This window comes from Lasiodiplodia theobromae (genome assembly GCF_012971845.1).
Source record: "Lasiodiplodia theobromae strain AM2As chromosome Unknown scaffold_54, whole genome shotgun sequence".
Taxonomy (NCBI): domain Eukaryota; kingdom Fungi; phylum Ascomycota; class Dothideomycetes; order Botryosphaeriales; family Botryosphaeriaceae; genus Lasiodiplodia; species Lasiodiplodia theobromae.
Window position 1 is genome coordinate 158,199 of NW_023336535.1, and position 13,443 is coordinate 171,641.

Consider the following 13,443-nt stretch of genomic DNA (forward strand, 5'->3'; position numbering starts at 1 on the left):
CCCCTATCCGTCACGTAAAACTCGCGTAGGTTCTAGACAGCCTAGTTAGAGACGTAGTGGGGAATTACGGCGTCGGTACAGACCTTCGGCCCTGGCACTCTTCGAGAGTGAGCCTTAACAATATGAATAGGCTGAGGTTCTCCGGTAGTAGCAATGCTGTTCCATTTAATGGAAATTACCAAACCCAACGTTTTTTTTTTCTTTTTTCAAGCGACGAGTATAACGCGTTATCTTTACGTCGCATCCTAGCGCGACATTTTCGTAACTGATCAAAGTTTATTCTATTACTGAAAAAGTTAGTGGTAATAACGGCAGAATCTTGATGTTCCTCCGACCGCCCACACAACATAGGTCTTAGGTGCATCGGCATAGCCCGTAGGTGGTCAAACCCCCACCGGTCGCGCTCTTCTTTCCTCTCAACCCACAACGCCATTACCCATCTCCGCGCCCTCATTTCCTCGTCCCCGCTCGCTCGTCGAGGTCCCTGCCCGGCTCGGCTACTTATAATCACTGACCCTAGGGTGCCTGCCTTTCGCTCCGGTCGGTCGGGCCACTTGGCCTTGCCGTTTTATCGGTATCGTGGTCGGCTAGTCCATTATTGTGTCGGCTTTTCGCACAGGCGAGGGCGTGATCGGCCCATCGGCCACGTTGCTGTGTAGGCTCTTCGCGTTTCCGGTAGCGGACCTGGCAGCAATTCGTCTCTCTCCCGCCGTTTTGCGATTAAGTACTATAGCTTCTTGTAAGATCGGTACACTACACATCTCTATTACATTCTCTATAAATTTAAATAAAATTTGTCTTAAAAGATAGCGCTTTTAGCTCTATCTTTATATATAAATTTTATTCGAATTAATAATGGCTACGTGGTGTAAAATTAAGTTTAAAAAATCCGACCCTTTTAGTGTTCCCTCTGCTACTACCCGGCGATTCTTGATTTAAACCGATATTACAAGGAGCTGTAATCCAGCAGGCCTAAAAAGACGTCTTAAACAGCTTTGGGCGGTATGTTATTACGTACGTTGTGCTCACCACCCGAGTATTGTTGATTACTGCGCAGGTAATATCTCACCATTTAAAACGACCTACGATTCAAACCTACCGGCAAAAATATCAGCATGGCGGATTCCTTACCGGAGATTATAGGAGGCACGCTGAATCGGGTTCTAGCGCATTCTACCCTTGTTAGATATCAGAAATCTGGGAAAGTGCAGCACGTTGGGCGCTTTTCTAATAGTCGTGAAGAATTAGAGATCAACATTACCTTTTTCATCTGTTGCGATGTCGAAAACGACAAACAGTACCTTATTTATTTCAACCTGCCCTTTACACGCCCTAATTCGAAATTTCCGAGAGTTATATATCTTGTCTTCCCTATCGAGGACCTGCAGCTCGAGACTAGCCTCGTCGATGCTGGCAGCATTCCACACGTCGGGACAGAGCACCTACTAAATAATACCATCAGTCCTACCGATAAGGTTCTTTAAGTCGCTTTCAAGCTCGGGAGGTCTATATTCGCCGTTATACCCGCTCTGCTACAGCCGCTGGAGATACTAGAACCGCTTTAATCTCGGTTCCTATTATATTGGCGGCATCTGTCGACCAGCATGGCCGTGAATGCCTACTTGTCAGATACCTCGCTCGTTGGCGTCATTCGCAACATCTCTACTGACACTCGAGAAGGCAGACTAACCACACCCAAGCTCGACTGGAAGAACATGTACAAAGGCTGCAAAGGCGCCAAGAACAACTGGGACCAATACCCCTGCAAGTAAAGCGCGACCGACACCAACCTGACTTGGAATCCGTGCCTTAATCTCGAGCCTCCGCCGTATAATAACGTTACACCCAGGCCGCCGACGTCGGCAGGGGAACCGTCTTCATCGGCGGAAACGCAGCTCATCTGGGCGAACACACCGCCGCCGTTCGATCCAGATTGCGTCTTCAAGGACACTGGCCTTTCCGCTCGTGAAAAACGCAACGCAACGGAAAGGCCGGAAGAGGGCCCGCATCGTCCCCCCAAAGCTAGAATATTGATGGAAGACATAGAACCAGGTACTCCCACCGAGAGAGACTCTGTCTCCTCGTCGTCACCATCCGCCATCAACATCCCTACAGCAGGGCTGTGATGGGATTCGCAGTTGACAGAAATGAAAGAGGCAATCCGATCACCACTGCGCCGCCGCAGCGCTCACGTCTCCAAGACCGACAACCCCGACTATACTCGGCTCGCAGCACCCTGCCTCGACATCGAGCTTCGAGAGCTGATCCTAGAGATGTGGTATTACGACCAGTCCGCGCACGACGTCTTCCGCGACCCCAGCTCCTCAACCTCGGCTTGCCGCTTGATCGTCGTCCGCTTCGATTGCCGCCAAGGTGGCGGCGGTGCAGAAGGCCTTCCTCAAGGCGATCCGCATCCATGCTGGTATGTAGCACATGGCTTCCGCCCCGGCGGGATCTGGAGGCCGACGCGACGCGATTCTTGGAGTGGCTCGAGCGCCGCCGCGTATGTGCCGGAACGCGACGACGACGCTGCTAATAGACGAGTTGAGGCATCTGTTCTGGCACTGCTTCGGCAGCGGAGGTGGGGATTGGTGTACGCCGTCGACAAGGGCGATGCCCGAAGCCTTCTTCGAGTAAAAGGCCGAGTGCTGCGCGCTGGCTTTCGTTGCTTTTGGAAGGGAGGTCGGCCCGGACGAGTGAGCGAGCAGCTGCTGTCGCGTTGGAACCGGTGACCGGTTGGTATTGATGTATCGTGGGATGATCAAGTCCCGTCGTCCTGTCAAACAGCAACAAGACCTCTTCACAATCCCCGTCATCCATCACTTTATAGCCGAGCGCCTTATACGGCCCTTGTCGTCGTAGCCTCTGCTCAGCCATCCATGTGCAAAGTGGGTCCGACCGCTCGCGTTGCCGTACGGGAAGAGCCCTGCGGCGGGCCTTGGAAATCACGATACGCTCAGCGTGACTCTTAACCTCCTCTTTCGCTGCAGACGACCGCTGATGACGAGCCGGTCGGTGGGGACTCGTATAGCTGCGCTCGGCCAAGTCTAGTCAGCTAGGGAACGCGACGAGCGAGGGCAGAGTGCGTTTTCGCGGGGGAGGTGAGTAGCAGTGGCCTAGGATTAGGCGAGGATCTAGCCCTGCATTCGGGACGTCTTTGGTTGACCAAGTCATCGGGAACGATCGTTGCCTAATCTTTAGCAGGAACGAGAAGTGTAACACTGCTCGAGGTAGCCCATAAATTTATACGGGAAATTTGCTGAGAACGTCTTCTGTTCAACAAGGTCGTGCATGATGAAGGCGACGAAGCAAATCGAGATAACACTTACGATGGCATTACCTCACCTCATATATACCTTCAGCACTTAGCTATGAGTAGTTGAACCCGACGAGAATCGGTTAGTAAGCCATTTCACTCCTTAGAGAATTAGAAGGCAGCTATATCGAAAACGTTTCCACGACGCACCAGCATTAATAAAAAGTGCGTCTAAATAATCATAATTCTTACGTTGCTGATAATGTAAATCGAAATTACTAGGTAATTTATAAGAAAAGCTAGTACGCTATCGCTTCGCTGATCGAGAGCGCCATTAATCTATACAAAAAAGCCCTCAGGCAGCCAACGCCGGCCGAGCTAAGGACGGCTATGAGCTCAGTCCTCCAGACCGCGAACGATATTAAGAAGGACACCAGCGCCGTCAAGCGCGCCACTGACACGATTAATATGGTAGCCCCTCTTACCTAGCAGAACACGCACCACAGCCCCATGGCCTGGGCGCGAGTAGCAGCGCTACGAACAGCAACAGCAACAGCGCAGACGCAACCCAGCCCGCAAAGCCCGAACGAGAAATTTTTTGAAATGGTGATCAATCTTACGGACCCGCAGATGATAGCCACCTCCGCCCACAGCCTCCGACCCGCCTTAAATAACGCACTAATCGTGTTCTGAAATCGCAGACGGACCCCGAGTGGGGATATTGTGGCATATAAAGAAGCTAGCGGGAGAATGAGGTGGTGTAAAAGAACGCCTACAGTCGACAAACTGGATGTTAATAGCGTCGGCAGCACGACTGATTAAGGGAGCGCGGACGACCAAGACCACTGCATGCCATACTCGAAGATACCGTGCCTCAAAGTGAACGGTACGAAGAGGTCGATAACCTAAATAGAGTAAGCCAGTAGCTCTAGGAGGAGACGCTGGCCATGTCGGGCAAGCGAGTCGCGAGTGTTGAGTAGTTCAAACGCATGACCACCCACCAATTACATCATAATGTTCGATGACCAAAAGCGTTACTTAACGGTGATGGAGCGTGCAGAACACCTTTATCGTAATACCTTATTCTCTACATCCTTTGTTGTGGATGATACTTTGTAGTGCTATGGTACTTTCGCTGCAGATGATATGCCTGGCCATTGATGCTCTTGGTAGATCAGAGTACCTGCAGCTCTCGACATCAGCGCTCGAAAAGAACACAAAGCTTTGTCCCTTTCCTTTTCAAGTGGCTGGCAGCACCGGGCAGAGTCGGAACTGGCCGGAACATTTGTGGAGCGCTAACCACAACTCCATAGAACGTCATGCCTCCCGCCTGTGCCTTGCGTCCAGCTCTCCCCTCATCGACCATCTTCTTTCAAACTTCTTCCCATCTCGCATAACGATCGACACCGGACTGCTTCCCAGTTCCACCTTGCCCCATGAGCCCCCGATTCTACCATTTCCGCATCTCCATCGGACATTGCCTTCGCCGTGAGGCCGAACTTCGACCGCTGATGATTAGGTTAGCGGGCTAAGGCTACCGCTCTGCGCTGCCCCGTCGTACCTTGCTACCTTCTGGACAGCCTCGGAATGTCAAGTTGCTAGGTTTCGACAGCTGCACGCGCACCTCTCCCGTCGTGGTCATGCTCAAACTTGGCCTTCGCCTTGCCCCAGCAGAGACTGACCCTTCGAACGTGGTGGTATCTGCATGTAACAACGCACACCACGGCCAAGCCAAACATCAATAGCGCTGCTCCAGTACGAGAAACCGGACGAGCAGAATTTCTGCATCGGGCCAAAAGGACCGTGAGAGAGTTTTCCACCGAAAAGTCCATCCACACGACGACGTTGCTTCCAATTCCTCGGATCAGGCAGCCGCACTGATAGAGATGACGGCATTCTAGAAGCTGGAGGAAATTTGTAGATGCTATACAAATATGCATTCCTTTAGAATTCTGCTGCAACTGTCTGCCGTCGTTTGTATGAAGTTTCTTTGTTTCTCCGCTCTCAGGTCCTCCGCGTTATGACCACGCAAACGCAATAACGCCATTCTCAAATCAACTTGGAGGTGTTTTCATCCATGATTAATAAGTGCCAAGATGATGTCCGTCCTGCTGGCCCAGCGCTGCGAGCACCGCAGGTCTGTGGTGGCCAGCGCGATTAAGATCAGCAGGCACAACGGTGGTTTAGGCTTGCGGATGGGCACCACTGCTGGGCAGGGTGACAGGAGGCAATTTGCAGGCCGTTTGAATCGCGCTTGATGTTTCTCGGTTACTGAGACCGGAGGGCTATTTTTAGACGACGTCCTTCTAAGAGACAGAGCAAAGAGAAACATTTAGAACGAGCAGCCCGTGCGAAATGCTGCTTTGGCTAGCAATTACTTAGTCCGTTTGCCTGACCTACTCCTTTGCTACCAAGACGGCAATCCTAATTGTTTCTCGATCAGGTTTAACTTGACCTCTCCCAACAACGCCGGCGCACTAACGACACCCGACGTTGAGAACCGCCGATACCACTGGAGAGACTAGTTTAGGCAAGCAGGCCCTAGTTGATTCTAGAAGGACAAACCGTCAACTGATTGTACAAACCATGGAGTTTGGGCGTTTGCTATTGCTTACCCTTAGTACTGGCCGACTATAAATCGGCCGCCTCTCTACGTAGATTTCACAGATTAACGAATTCAGTTACTCTCTACGGAGGACCTTTCTATTCAGAGGCATCTACCGCGACGGCCCCCAGTGCCGCAAGACCATCAACGAACAGACCTAGAAGGTCCACCACGTGCGCTTCTACCTCATGCACACCTCGCAAGCCCCCGAGGACGCCGCCACCCGGCAGCTGCGCGCCGAAAACCAGCAGCTCCGTGCCGCGCTGGACCAGGCCAACGACAAGAACCAGGACCTCGAGCGCAGGAAAAGGGAGAAGGTGGACGAGTGCCGCAAGGTGATGGTGGAGATGCAGGACGAAGTTGGCCGGGCACACAGCGCCATGATCGAGACCCTGGAGGTCATAAGAAAGCATCTGCAACAAGCCAAGGCTGGGGGACCCCGCCTCAGAGGCAAGCTCGAGACCGTCCAGGACACCAACGAGGCAAAGCTGAGGCAAGCCGCTGCCGACAACAAGACGCTGACTGCCATGGTCAAAACCGCCCAGGACAGCAACAAGGCCCTGGAGGCAAAGCTGAGTCAAGCCCGAGCCGACAATGAGGCGCTTGCTAGCAGGCTTGAGGCTTCTCAAAGAAGCAACGACGCCCTAGAGGCAAGACTGAGGCAGGCCGGTGCCGACAACGGCCGTCTTGACGCTCGGCTTGGCGAGACCGAGGCCGAGCTGGCCGATACTCGCGAGCGCAATGCGACACTCACCGTAGAGCTCAAGGACAGCCAGGACGACGCCGAGGCTCTGGAGGCTGAGGTGAACCGCCTGACCGTTCGGCTAAGCGATGCCCAAGACGAGCTGAGGAACAGTCGCCGGACGGCAATAACGGCCGGGTTCCAGGACAGTGCAGCCGACGGCCTGGAGGCTGAATTCAGCCGAATTGCCATGTAGCTGCGCGGAGACAGACGGGCGTTGACTTGCGGGACCCAGATAGATCTAGCAATTCATTCTCAATATTGCGTTATTCTGATGAACAAGTGACAGAGGCGGAATAACAATGCTAACATTACCGAGACAGCCGTGACCGCCATCGTTTTATACCGCATCATGTTTCAGGGGCGTAATTCCTACTGGCCCCTCGCCTTCCGATGCCTCATACTTTGATGCTTCCGACTCACTGTTCCCAGATCGAGGCTCGTTCAACGGCACGGATTCCAGACGTCATCTCGATATGCGGTTTCAAAGACAGTGCTTAGATTCTATAAATGTTGTCAGGGTCGACGACTAAGAAAAGGGCAGCTTTGTCTCCACTCGAGACCGAACTGCGTCAAGCCTTACCCTCGGAGGGCATGCGGGAGTAGTATTGCGTGTAAGCCACGGCCCAGACCATCGGTAAGCCGGTAACCGCAGCGCACGTCAGCGGGCGCAGCACAAGCTAAGTGGTGCCCGCTTTAGGGGGGCGGGTATCTATATAAACAACATAGGAACAACTGCTTACTTGCCAACAGGTCTTAACATTCGCCGGTTTCCCGGCCTGCGGAAACAACTTATTCTACTTTCGACTGCCAGCCGCGCGCCAGCAAACCGACGACGGGGCGTCGATCGAGCGGGGTGATGTATTGTGTTTGAGCCTTGCATCACTTCCCTCGACTTGAGAAATATGACTAGTCAATTTACAGCTGTGGAACAGCTGTGAACCGCACGACAGCTATTCTCAAGCTCGGTATCTAAAAGCGCCGCTCTGGCACTCCGTTTTCTGGTGTGGTTCACGCAGGATCAGGATCGTGGCCGTGCCAGCTCGGGACGTTGTGTCTCTAAACAATGTCGGTCCCCCTCCCCCTCGGTGTGCGATGATTTGCCCGGGAGTGGTTCGTCCAAGCCAGCCCCGCAAGCAACAGCCACCGCTTTCAGTATAACAGTGTTTCCTTATTGACTTCTGCGACTTGTAATCGGCTATTCTCTGCTACGGACGCGCATATCGATGGCGTTAGGAATATGTGAGTGGACGAAAGAATTCTGTATACGCCATAAAAAGATATGTTTTCCGCGGAGGTTCGGTGCAAAAGAAAGAACACCCGCCGTAAAGGCCTAATCTTGTCAGAGAGAAAGCGAACGCGACTAAACCAAATTACTAGAAGGCTCTAAAAGGCATTTGATAGTCGCTGTTGAACCATTATCTTGACCATTCTTCCAACCAAAAGAAAAAAAGAGCAAATCCCCGCTTGCTCAAACCGCAGTTGCAACTAGTCTTTTACTTGCAGCCATCGAACGACGTAACTCCCTAATCCTCCTCAGCATCTTTTCCCCTGCCCATAGCCTCAAGAAGTTGCCCCCTCAGTTCGTTGCACTCCCTCTCAACGCGTCTAACCCGCGCCGTATCGCGTAGCACCGAGTTGACCAAATCCATCGCTTCACGGTAAGAACCAATATCACACAGGTAGGTAATCCTCGATATTTGATAGCGGAGGACTTGGACGCAGTCCGAAACAGCCGTCGCGGCGTTGGGAGAAGCTTGGACGAGAGCGCTGTACAGCTCCGACGCAGGAGGTCGGCCGGTGCTGCACGATCCGCTCTCGAGCTTCTGCTCGAGCTGGGCCGGGGCATCGTACGACTTCATCTCGAGCGCGTGCGTCAACTGGATTAAGGAGAGCAGCACGCTGATGCCGCCGTCGCTTTCCAACGACTCGGGCCGCGGGGCCGGCGGCGGCGGCGGCGGCGGCGGTGGCCACACACCGCACTCTTTGGCACAGCCCAGCAGGACGTCGATGGTGCCGACCAGCTCGCCGTGGCCCAGCAAAGCAGTCTCCAGCGCCATGGCGAGGTCCGGGGTGGCCGGGCTGGTGGCGGCGACGATTGCGTCCAGGAAGTCGCGGCCTGGCGATGGGACGCGCCGCAGCAGTTCTGCCAGGCTGTCCTTGTCGCGCGCGTCGGAGACGTCCATCGAGCTCAGAAACAACCGGGCTTCCCGGTCGGCCTGGGTGGAGTTAGTACGAATGAGAAAGGGGGGAGTGTGTGTGTGTGGACACATTACCTCGATGGCGTCGGCCTCGGCGAACGGCTCGAACAGCTCAGCAAGGCTCTCACGATCCCTCCTGACGTAGACCTGCCACTGGTCATCGTACATGTCTTCCTTGAAGTGCGCGTGCCTGAAGTCGACGAGACGCGCCACGCCGCGCGAGGTGACGATAGCGTTGTCGCCGAAGCCGTCAAGACAGCCGGCCCCGTGGCAGACGCCGGCATCCTCGTGTAGGATGCTTAGAGCGCGCTCCAGATGAGTCCGGATCGCGTAGCGCTCGTCGTGTGATAGCTTCCCGATGACGTCGCCAAGGCGAGGTCCTTTGAGGAATTCGAGACGAAGAGCCCGGCGGAAACCGCCGCAGTTGGCCTGCAACAGATCTCTGATGTCGCTCACGACGCCGTAGAAGCCGCACACGTAGTCTTGTAGTAGGGGGACGGCGCTGATCGCTTTGTATGCTCGAAGCTCGGTGCGAAAGGCCTCTGCAGTCACACCCATCTGCATGTTTCCATCAGCAGAGCGGCCGCCCTCGTGCCTGGCCGACTTACCTTGAGGGCACATGCCTTGCCGTCGTACAGCGTCCCGTAGATGATTCTTGTGCCACTGCGGAGGGACGAAGTGGCAGCCCTTCGCTTGAGGACTGATGGGGCAACGGACACGGTCGAGGAAGGAGGAGGTGATGACATGGTGGAGGAAGTGGTGAGGATCAACAGCGACTTGTCGGCTTTCTAGCTGCTCTTTTATGCCATCCGTGTCTTTCTTCGACAACAGCGAAGGAAGCAAACGGTCGGAACGCGAGAGTATTCTAGAAGGTGCCTGTAGTGTACATCCTCACTCCCCAGGAGCTAATCATTACGCGGGAGAAGATTAAGAAGCGCCATATACCTGCCCACAACCGAGCCACTAGCCGCTAAAAATAGTCAACCGAAGGCGCGACGTCAAACTCTTTGCTAAGCTTTTCATGTCTCTTTGTATCTCTTCGTTTCCGCGAACCTATTGCAGGCCTGTCGCTCCACAACTCGCGTGTCCACCACTCGACTTCGCTCGCGCCATCTGCCATCCATACTCCATCTGCGTTGGCCCAACGTCACGCGATACACCGGAGTCGCCGTCAGCGCGATGCGTTCCATCGTCGTTCTCTCGCAATGCAATTTCGCAGAACTCATAAGAAGGTACAAAGAGGTTGCAAGAAAATTCGTCCAAGTGGAACTGCATGTCGCGCGGCCATGTCGGAGTGGGTACGTGCATGGGAAGTTCTCATCGCGGTGTAAGGAGGTCTTCACTGGTGTTGACGCTGTGGCCTTGGTCGAATGGATCGTGGGTATCCTGACCTTCTTTGTCCTACCCGGCTTTGTTTCAACGACGCATGCGGATATTACGGATAAAGGCAGTTTCCTGCATTGTTTGAAAAACCAATCGACTTATACCGGAACAATGTTTGCTTTCGCTTGGTCCGTCTGTTAGAGAGTATCTCTTCACCATGGATCCTGTCCAGGTTGCTACACCAGGCGTTAGACGTACGAGACATGGGACAAGCTTTCGACCGCCCGACAGGCTGAGTTCCGCCTCCCAGAGTCCAGCAGTCTCCATCACCCACACCAGCCGCCGTTCATCGACGGATTCTTCTGACCTGGTTGAATTATCGAGCTCCGGTACCCACCATGCTGCAGCCGCCACCACCAGTACTATCGTCCGGCGTGTGGTGCTCGTACTTATCGCGTGGTTTCTCGTCTCTCTCGTTACAGAGCTACGCGATCCACGCGGAAGGCTGTTCTGGATGTGTGCATCACATCCCCCCACTAAGACCGCTGCTTCGTCGGGCGTCTGGACCACTATCGTCACCAACAATACAGCCACTACCGTTTGTAACACTGCAGTTACTACCGTCACGGCCACCGCTACCGTCGAGACCACCACTACCGCCACAGCCACTACTACCGTAATGACCAACCCCACCATTACCGATACTACATCCACTACTGTCACGGCCACTACTACCGTTCACACCACCACCACCCTCATACCCGCCACGAACGGCGAGCTAATGGAGTGCCCGAACCGACCCGCCGACTTCGATTGGCTTTACATCGCAACGGATCCGCTACGCGCGTTTAACGCCACGCCCCCGTCGGAGACGCCGCCCTCGGAGCAGGAGCATGATAAATGCAAACGGGAGGTTGAAGCCTCCGTCTGGCGATTTGCGAAGTTCTGGGACCCGAAGAACGTTGCATTCCATCCACTCCACCTAACTGAGGATCAGCTGGGTGTGATCTTCGTACAAGTCGGTCGGGGGCTACAAGATGCATATTCCCTTTGTAGGGGTGACAATAAAATATCACATACATCTCATGGCCTAGCTTTACTGTCGAGTATTCAAAGAGCCCAGGTCGAGTCGTATTACAACGCAGCGAACGACGACCCTTCCTTGTATAAGCTTTTCGGGCTACCATGGAGTAAAGACTCTATATGGAAGGACTACGACAATAACCCGAGCTCTATGTGGTGGATTTGGAAAGACAAACAAATGCGACTAAGACGGGAGCATGGACCGAGTCAACGCGAAAAGCGTTTTTGGAAATTGTGGAAGGATTTCTACAACGTCGACGCCGAAGAACAACCAAGAGGCTGGTATTCTGGCTACTGGTATCAAGATGGGTTGTACTGGCGGGATGTGCGCCTCAGAGAAGCATTTCCATGGGGCTGGGCTCCAGAATGGAAATTGTCGCCTGAACCTGAACTTGAACCTGAACCGGTGAACAAATCCTTCTCGGGGTTGGTGAAGGCTTTAGTTTGTGAGTATTATTGATTTCAGCCCGGCTTGCTGCAACCTCAGCTCGACGCCGCTTGACCCGGCTGGGGGCAATCCTCACCACCACGACTCCCAAATCATCGTCGTTTTCCCCCATCACTACTACCGTCACAACCACTTTCGGCCGCGTCCTGAACCGAGTTATCGTCCTCGTTGGCTCCGTTGCCATCAGTATGCTGCTGCTCCTCGCCGCCGCCGCCGCCACGGAGAGCAGGAGTAGACCAGGAAGCTGGAAGAGCGAACGGCGGATCCAAGTAGACTAGAGGCGGTGTCGGTCAAATGGAGTGAGTGAGAAACAGCTCGTATCGTCGAGTACCACCGGTAAGAAGACGATTTTCACTCCCTACGATCCTTTCTACCCGTCGTCCCTAACTGTAATAAGTCTAGAACAACAGCCGCTCACTAACCAGAAGCAGCAGATACTACTGCCAGCGGATCGAGAAACGTAGCGATGATAGCAACAAGCTTAACCTGCTATTATAGCTCACATTAGCAGTAGTTCGTGCAAAGAATAAGAGGCAATTTTAATAGCTACATAGTACTATTTTATTTCCTAGCTTGCATTAGCCTTCTATTGTCTAACCTTCCCCTTTAAGTCGATTATGTCCTTAAAGTCGGTTTTGTTTTATTTAAAAATCTATCCTAAGCGGTGCGTTATAATAACGTAAGATAATTACTACTACGGTAGAGAGCGGGCGAGGTTATAGAGGACCTATATCATTATCTTCTACTACCACCTCCCCTTTCGGTACGACTCGCTCCATTCCTACTATATATTCCAGTCCTCGTCGCCTTCCTTCCACACTTCAGTCAGACGCTTAATCTCGTCATCGCTAGGCTCAGTGCCAAGGATGCGTTTACACAGCTGCTCGTCGAGAATGCTTGCGTACAGCCGTAAGGGTCTCTATATCCTCTCAGATCATCTCTTCCATCTCCAAGGTGCTTTCGGCGTCGGGATCGGGGACGAGCCGCGGGCCCACCCATTGGAGTATGGGCAGCACGAACTCTGGTCGCGGTACCCTCCAGCGTTGGACGGCCTGACGCACCACCTCTGCGGAATCGAGTCCGCACACGGCCCTGCGCACGCCCGTCAAGAACTCGGCCAGCGTGTGAAGCAAGGATGTCGCGCCTCCGGCGATCCCAGCAAGTCCGACCCCCATCCCAATGCCAAGTCCAGTCGCAAATTTAAGTCCCTGAATGCGCATGGTGTCGGTAGTGTTTTTTTATTTTCTTCGCACGTATGGGTTCCTGGCTTATTCGATGTGACGAGAAATCGAGATTATGCTGGCTCTCAGCTGTGTGGCCAGTTTCGGTCACCGGAAAGAAGGAGCCTATCACTCCTGCAATCCTTTTCGCCCGTCCCCAGTTAGAAGCTCCGCAGGTGCGTTGATATGAAGATCGAAAGCGTTTAGCTCTTCCTTGGCTGCATTAATACGTTGAGTACAAGGTGTAGCAGATATTTTTGCGACTAATAGATGTTATTCTAGGGCATCTACTATTAAGCGGAAGAAACACATCTCGATACGACGAGTAGCGCTCCGACAAGAAACCGGTAATTTGTTTCTAAATACTAGATGTAAAACTTTCTGTTAAAGAAAAACGTCGAAAATTAGTCGGGTATAAATATTATTACAACGTTGAATTACGCGAGTCTTCTTTTAATCGACGCTGGTACTAAAGGTTAAGAATGAAATCCCAGTTAATAAGCCCGTTCCAGAATGGCTGGGGTAGAACAAAACTGTTGATCCGCGATTTCAGCGGTGACGCGTC

The 13,443-nt window shown here is 53.2% G+C and overlaps 5 protein-coding genes across 5 annotated transcripts; 3 read left to right on the plus strand and 2 right to left on the minus strand.

The window, feature by feature from the left end:
• Positions 1-2,147: 2,147 nt before the first annotated feature.
• Positions 2,148-2,637, plus strand: LTHEOB_11881 (SH3 domain-containing protein C23A1.17-like; the record flags this gene model as incomplete). Its single annotated transcript, XM_035508686.1, has 2 exons — positions 2,148-2,422; positions 2,550-2,637. 2 exons carry the CDS (start codon positions 2,148-2,150, stop codon positions 2,635-2,637), a joined length of 363 nt encoding a protein of 120 aa, XP_035365575.1.
• Positions 2,638-6,049: 3,412 nt separating this feature from the next.
• LTHEOB_11882 (uncharacterized protein) lies at positions 6,050-6,799 on the plus strand (the record flags this gene model as incomplete). The annotated part of the gene is made up of 1 exon (XM_035508687.1): positions 6,050-6,799. One exon carries the CDS (start codon positions 6,050-6,052, stop codon positions 6,797-6,799), a length of 750 nt encoding a protein of 249 aa, XP_035365576.1.
• Positions 6,800-8,129: 1,330 nt separating this feature from the next.
• LTHEOB_11883 (Protein kinase domain containing protein) lies at positions 8,130-9,550 on the minus strand (the record flags this gene model as incomplete). The annotated part of the gene is made up of 3 exons (XM_035508688.1): positions 8,130-8,822; positions 8,880-9,362; positions 9,413-9,550. The coding sequence occupies 3 exons, from the start codon at positions 9,548-9,550 to the stop codon at positions 8,130-8,132; spliced, it is 1,314 nt and encodes a 437-aa protein (XP_035365577.1).
• A 1,256-nt stretch (positions 9,551-10,806) lies between these two features.
• LTHEOB_11884 (SAP domain containing protein) lies at positions 10,807-11,936 on the plus strand (the record flags this gene model as incomplete). The annotated part of the gene is made up of 3 exons (XM_035508689.1): positions 10,807-11,145; positions 11,251-11,656; positions 11,698-11,936. 3 exons carry the CDS (start codon positions 10,807-10,809, stop codon positions 11,934-11,936), a joined length of 984 nt encoding a protein of 327 aa, XP_035365578.1.
• A 651-nt stretch (positions 11,937-12,587) lies between these two features.
• On the minus strand, positions 12,588-12,878 carry LTHEOB_11885 (Calmodulin; the record flags this gene model as incomplete). Its single annotated transcript, XM_035508690.1, has 1 exon — positions 12,588-12,878. The coding sequence occupies one exon, from the start codon at positions 12,876-12,878 to the stop codon at positions 12,588-12,590; it is 291 nt and encodes a 96-aa protein (XP_035365579.1).
• Positions 12,879-13,443: the final 565 nt, after the last annotated feature.